The 6,973-nt window shown below is 44.0% G+C and overlaps 2 protein-coding genes across 2 annotated transcripts; both read right to left on the bottom strand.

Annotated features, from left to right (window-relative positions):
• Nucleotides 1-548: 548 nt before the first annotated feature.
• N7484_006757 (uncharacterized protein) lies at nt 549-2,521 on the bottom strand (the record flags this gene model as incomplete). The annotated part of the gene is made up of 3 exons (XM_057117175.1): nt 549-578; nt 602-1,968; nt 2,239-2,521. The coding sequence occupies 3 exons, from the start codon at nt 2,519-2,521 to the stop codon at nt 549-551; spliced, it is 1,680 nt and encodes a 559-aa protein (XP_056973058.1).
• Nucleotides 2,522-6,159: 3,638 nt separating this feature from the next.
• N7484_006758 (uncharacterized protein) lies at nt 6,160-6,573 on the bottom strand (the record flags this gene model as incomplete). Its single annotated transcript, XM_057117176.1, has 1 exon — nt 6,160-6,573. The coding sequence occupies one exon, from the start codon at nt 6,571-6,573 to the stop codon at nt 6,160-6,162; it is 414 nt and encodes a 137-aa protein (XP_056973059.1).
• Nucleotides 6,574-6,973: the final 400 nt, after the last annotated feature.

Genomic DNA, 6,973 nt, shown 5'->3' on the forward strand with positions numbered 1-6,973 from the left:
TCTTAGGTCAAGAGTTGTTCTTAGGTCAAGAGTTGTCTTAGGTCAATAGTACTTGTGACATGAGTTGTCTCAGCAACGCAGAAACGAATAACCATTTACGACGATGATAGTTTCCTAGGATAAAGGCTAAGTTAAACATGCGATCCTAATTAACTTCTTATGTATTCTATATTTGAGGTAGCCCCACTTTCGGGTGTCCCGGTGGGATGAGGAGTAAAACATTTTGGGTGACGATAGCCCGACAGCAGTTTCGCGCTGTTATAGCTCGCCCACTCCCATTACAAACAACATATCCGCTTTTTTGAAAATTTTCCACAAGCTGCTGGAGTTGCCCAGCTCTGGTAGAGTCCCACGAATATGGTTCGAGCTCAAGCCATTCACCATGATAAAGCTTTAGCGTTCTAAGAAGGATTAATTTGCCTGGTAATGTCGTCCCTCGCAAAGGGTTATCAACAGAAATTGAGTCAGTTTCCCATGAACTCGCTCGCACTACAGGCTTCGCAGAACTGGTGGCCTGTGAAGAATCAGGGGGCCGTTCTGGGAGAAATTCAATTGGATTCACGGAGCTTTGTGTCCGTCTGAAGTGTTTCATAATATCTACTAGTGGCGAAGAAATAAAGCCCTTATTTGCATCACTGACTGTTTCGTTCTGTGTATCTCTGGCCTCTAGCTTTTTCATTGCGAGATTGCGGTTGTTTGTCACCCTGGTGGTGGATATGCTTGACGTGGAAGTAGAGTATCTCCGAATGAGACCTGTGCGGTCGAGATGCCGATCATTTTTCGAATCATGGGCCTCTTCTAAGCTGGTCAATCTCGACGGGCCTTGTTGTGCCTCTTTATGTAGGATTTGCTCCCATAGCCCCTCTGTAGCATTTTGCGAGTCATGATCAAAGCTTTTTGTACTGAGAATATCTGGCTCACGGATGGAATTTGCTGCGTCTTCATTAAGAACCTGTTCCCACAACTCATCTGCTGCACTTCCTACATTATCATCAAAAAATGCCGTTCTAGGTTGGCCGGTTTCATCCCCCACTTCAATATGCTGCAAAGGATCCAGGAGCTGGTGCTGAGTAGTCGGCGATTCGTTCCTTGGAGACTGACTGTATACACTACTTGCAGGGCGCTGGCCACACTGCTCACTTTGTGAACGATAATCGTGATCTTTTGCGCCAGGCTGAATCTCTTCCGAAAGGAAACCAAAGAACGCCACATAGACGCTATGTCGCACAAGGAGGCTTGTCACGCAACTAGGCGTAGACCAATTTGAATCAATTTGGTCAAGGAAGAGTTGATTTACATAACTTTGAACATTGTCAACAGTTGGGTAGCCACAACGGTGTTGTATCCTTGTGAGCGGCGTCTCGACACTTATCGTTTCCTTGGGAGCTACAGGCGAGGCGGCATTGAAGCAATCCACAATCCTTTCTATGAGAGTTTCGAAATCATTCGTGTTGTAGCTGAATCGATCGACCTTTCGAGCCTTTAATAAAGCATCTTCAGCAATGGCACGGTCTGGCGACTCCTTCAAGATAGAATTTATTTGAGGGGAACGAAAACCCAGCTTGTGAGCTAGCTTTGCCATACTGAAAATGCTGGCTTGGTCTGGTTTTGCCTGTACTGGCTTGACTAAACAATCCGGTTTCTTTGCATCTCTCGGAATATCCTGATAATGTCGCATAGCAAAGAGCCACATTTGACGATAGGCAGTATCAGAAATGATGTTGGAAGATGCACGAAACTGTGTCTCTGATACTTGTATGAGGCCTTTCTGATTATGATATCCGGTCCAAATGAAATCAAAGCTTTGTCTTACGGTGCGGCTGCTATCACGATGAAACAACCGATGTAAACAATCTGCGCAGCTTTCAAGCATCTTGAAATCTTGGAAAAAGGAATGTAATGATGGTATCAGACGATCAAACCTCTGGATCCGTTTCCAGATATGACGTCTGTCCTCTTCCGCAAACTCTGTCAATACTTCTTTTTTTAAACGAGATAATCGGCTTAGTTCACATGAAGGCACAAGAAGCTGAAGCTTTTGCACCGTTCTTTGACTTAATTTCGCTAAAAGCCCTGTGTTTCCGACAAATGAGAGCCAAACACTGTATATGTACTCTAAATAATGGCATATCTCCTAAGACATTTGCTATCAGACTGAGATAACATTATGTAATGTTCATAGGAGGATCATGAACCATACCTCATTACATTTCACTGCCTGGAGGCGGTGAAACATACTGATCCGTAGACCAAATCGGTTTCCAGGGATAGATATAGCCATGTCTAACGCGTTTCGGAGATCATTGGCCGCTAAAAAATATTTAAGTCGAAGTTGACTATTTGCACATAGCCGGGCCTTCCAACGATTCTCGGTGGCGGCATCTCCACAAAAAGCTGCTTGACGAACTTTGTAATAGATATGCCCATCACTAAAAGGCAGTTCATTCGTATACTCCTCTATAAGGGAGCGCTTAAGGTCACTGTTGATATCTACAAGCCTTGCGTTAGCGCAGTCTTTCATTGTTTGCAAAGGTCACTACCATTGAGATAGATATCAACAGCCCACCATCTTTTTTCAGGCGGGAGTACTCTTTTACCGGCCGCAATTCGGTGCTTCCCATGGAGTGCCTGTACATGTGTTGGGAATAGCAGGAAAGGGGGGGTCTTTATTCTTTACCAAAGTGCCTATCTTAATTTTGGCCGCGCATAGGGCATGGTGAAGATCATTCTGGGAGACGATCACGGGAATTCTATGTAATGAGGCCAAGTTGTGACAGCCCTCTTTATTGAAGATATTCACGAGACGTTCAGCATTTGATTCATCAAATTCTCGGTCTTGGCGTTGGTCAAACACAAATTGGTTTAAACCAACCTTCGCCGTTCCCTGGAAGCTTTTTGAGGTTTCGCTGAACCATAGGTTATCCATGTCTTCTGCCATAGTTTATTACCTCGTATTATATTCAGCAATATTAGATAGAGACTAGAGGATCGAAAAGTATGAGATCAGAGGCAATATGTACCTATCTTGAAGGTTTCCTGAACGCTTGTTCAACAATTAGTCATCTAGGTCAACGGATCGTCTGATCCGTGGCTTAAAATGAATACAGAGCCGTGGGAAAACCTTACAGTGCATCATTTACCCGATGTGCTCACTGTCCCGGCCAGGTACGGAGCTTCATCTGTTCCCTTCCAGCCAGGGAAGGCCAATACCACAAGATAGTCAAATCACGAAGAAGAGGAAATGTGATTCAAAAGAAGATAAATGTCACAGCCCTCGTCCACGACCCCGTCAAGAAAGAGCGGAGCAGGTGGCCTTAGTCAGACCAGAAAAGAAAAGACTTCACGGGCCTATTCGGAATTTAGCTTTGGCAGAGGCAGCCAAAACTAAGACCAGCTTATCAGAAACATTGGTTGTCCGTCATGAGAGCCCATGGGACACCTTTCGCCCCGTGTACAACTACGACTTAGCCGGAGAGTCATATTTAGCGATTTGCCATACCTACCCTTATCGTCTTGCTACTATTAGGGAGACAGCACAAATTGATCAGGTTCTCAATATCCTTCAACAATACCAGCACAGGAATTTACTTTCCGCCTATGAATGTTTTCTCCACGACGACCGATTATTCTATCTACATGAAGATTGCGCAGTTTCCTTGGATAATATCGTCGCTTGTGATGCACAGCTCAGTGATCATGAGATGGGCTGTATCCTTTCTCAGGTATCACTTCTAGGCCGACATAGTGACAAATAAAGAACCTCCATAGGCTAATGTGTGTATACCTGGATAGCTTTTGGATGGGTTAATTTATCTCACTGATCATGAGCTCAACAACCCCACACTTAGTACATCGGAAATTCTAGTCACTGATAATGGAGTGGTCAAAATTGGTAAGTCTAAATTACCTACATCGGGAAATGTACCAATCGCTCTTAGGAGGACTCGACCTTGTTCAACAAAATAGTCTTCCAGATTATAACCAGTGCCTATGGTCTATCACATCGGAATTAATTGGTAGCAAATCAAGCGCATTTGGTTCATTAAGCAGAGACTTTTTGCAGACAATCATTGGGACTCCTTTATCACAGCTTCGGAAGGTGAGATGCGCGATTTTCTACTGAAGACTATGAATTGACAATAAGTAGCATGAAATCTTCGCGGATGCTCAATCCCAGGGCGGCTATCTAGGAGGGCTCATCTCGTTTGCTAAGCGAACCTCTTTTGTGGCTTGTTGTTATATTTGAAATAGATGGGGGCTTCTTGTTGCATTTCCTGCGGCAGCTATCTGCACACATAGCTCAAGTGCTATATAAAATAAGATCATTCAACCAGATTTAAGTATGTCAATAAAATCGAGCTTAAAATGGTCTTCTAAGAAAAGTAGTTGAAGGTTAGGATTGCGTACCGCATACAGTATTTCCGGGAATCGGTGTCACCACCTACACTCTTTGATTGTTTCTCAAACCCTAATGCCAAGACACACTAAGCCATATTTGAGCAAATATTGGAATATAAATTCTCCGGTTTTCACGAACTGGAAGACGCGCGCGGCGCGCGCATCGGCCCTGAAACGATGAAAAGAAGTGAGCGGTAAGATAGTAGAGCGTAAATAGAGAATTGAATTTGTGAATCGTAAGATAACATGCATATTGAATAAGGTAAACCAATGAGGGAGACACTAGCATGACTAATACCCGGATCATGGAAAAGGAGGATTGAACTTGTTATGTAAAGACTTCAACTGTTGTATTTTGATTGAGCAATAGTTTAGGATGTTTTTCGTGGTCTTTGGGAACGTCTCCCTAGCGTAGGAGTATAGGGTAGTGGTGAGGATTGAGTACTGTAGCGTTTTTCTTCTTTGGAGATTATTCTTAGGTATATAGTAAGAAAGCTGCCATATATGTTTGCGAGCATTTAATAAGATACTCACTTAGCCGTGTAGCCTCTACTTCATGATCTCTAGAGTTTTAAAAGAAAAGAAAAAAGAGTAAAAATGTGAAACTGGTTTCTAGCGCGCCTATAACCATTGAACCTATATCTCCAACAGTCCATTCACATTTCTGATCCCAGGCCTAGATTATTCCATAGTCTATGACACGTGAACTTTGGAGTATTATGGCATACCGAACTTCCGTTTATGGCATAGTAGCTTAGCAAGAAGTTAGTGCAAGACGAGTCATTATGAGATAACTGATCTTCATCGGAATCCCATGTCACTAAATCGTTTGCCACCGAGAGATCTAGCTGCTCAGTCCTTTCAAGGCTCCGATTAAGTCGGAAACTTTGTGAGACGAAATAGTTTGATATATTACGTCCCATGACAGAATTTGAGAACTCAGTATAAGCAAAGTCTCCCTGACAGTTTAGAGCTTCCCAAGCATCAAGTTTAAGTGGAGATAAGAGCTTCTATTGCTAGTCAGAAAATGGAAGCAAAAGAAATCTGACAAGGCATACCGTGATAGATGTTCGGGGCTGGATAGTGTAAGGTGTAGTAGTGGCTATAACGCCTAGGGCAAATGCTAGTACTATCATCAAACTATTCATCTTCGTTGCGAAATTACATAAATTGTCTATTTCTAAAGACTTTACTATACTATACTATATTTAGCGTAAATACGTTTTGAGAATTATATACTATAATGGGATTAGAGGCCACGTTTGCTTTTATAATTCATCGATGAAACCTTCTGCCCCTAGTGTTTACAGTAGGTAACGGAATCAGCTTCCTCCCTACAGCCTGCTTTTCTTTTCTCGGGACCCACTGCCAAAGCCTTAGCGCAGATCTTCCATTGATCGGGCCACACCAAGCTGAGGGCCGCTGTAAAATACGCCGTGTGTGGTACTGTACATTCTTCCGTAACATTGCACTAGATGCTGTGAACGTTGGCGGTAAACGTTGATGGATACGGTACTAGAAAAGGAGCATTTTACGGCGGCCCTCACTTGGCGCTGTCCAGTCAATACACGATCTACGCTAAGGCCTTGGCAGTGGGTCGGGAAAAGAAAATTAGTCTCTAGGGAGGAAGCTGATTCCGCTAATGACTGTATCATCGGATGCGTCTGGCCCAATTATCTGGGTTTCCTCGTCGTCGTCATTTAGAGAATCAGTTTCAGTGGGTGTGTGCGATAGTTGGATGGTTGAGGTCGAATCTCCTTCTCACGCAGACTTGAACGGAGACCGAGCGTTAGCCCTTTGGGACCAGCGGTCCTGGCGTTTTCGTTTACCAGTTGTTGAAGATGGGGTTGGGGGCAGAGACTGCGATATGGTTGGAAGGAAATGTATATCGTCCGTAATCACAGCTAGTTGGCGATTCTCTTTAGTGACGCCAAAAATACGCCCAGTTAGAAAATTGCTAGCGTTGATGCTTAGTGGTGGAAAGTTTGCCCAGCGTTGTCCATTCTTGAAATATGCGGTCAGAAGGAATGTGTGATGGGCTCGGGACGAACTGTTGTAAACGGTAGATTGGAAACGATAGTGTAATAGGGTTGGGCCATCGTTTAGCTGACCCCCGCGTTCAATAACAGTTCCAAGAACGGTGACGATAGGCTGAGCCGCTTCGGGGCAGTGCATGAAATATGAATCTGTGTCTTCTTGATCACCGGGGTTTCTAGATCATGTCATGCCTGTTCTTGGGGGGAATGGAAGTTACTAACCGGTCAACGCTACTAGCATGAAGAAGAATGTGGAAGTCCTCACAAGTAAAGAGTTGCCCGCGATAATGTAATCCTAGTCGGGTTCCGTCATGTCCGAGATAGGCCTAGAGGAGTAAGCGAGAGCTTAATTAATTCGTCATGCCAACCCACACTATTTTGTTCGTAGTAACTTGAGCCATGTAGAGGCTATGGTTGTATGAACTAGTTGCTAATTTAACCGCGGGGTCTTTTGCTAGCTCGGCTTTCTATCACTAGTGAGTAATAGCAGGGCTATTAGGAGTGGAGGCTACCCACTCGGAGTTCAAGTTCCAGTTTCT

The sequence above is a fragment of the Penicillium longicatenatum genome (genome assembly GCF_028827895.1).
Source record: "Penicillium longicatenatum strain IBT 33135 chromosome Unknown contig_3_segment0_segment0, whole genome shotgun sequence".
NCBI lineage: Eukaryota > Fungi > Ascomycota > Eurotiomycetes > Eurotiales > Aspergillaceae > Penicillium > Penicillium longicatenatum.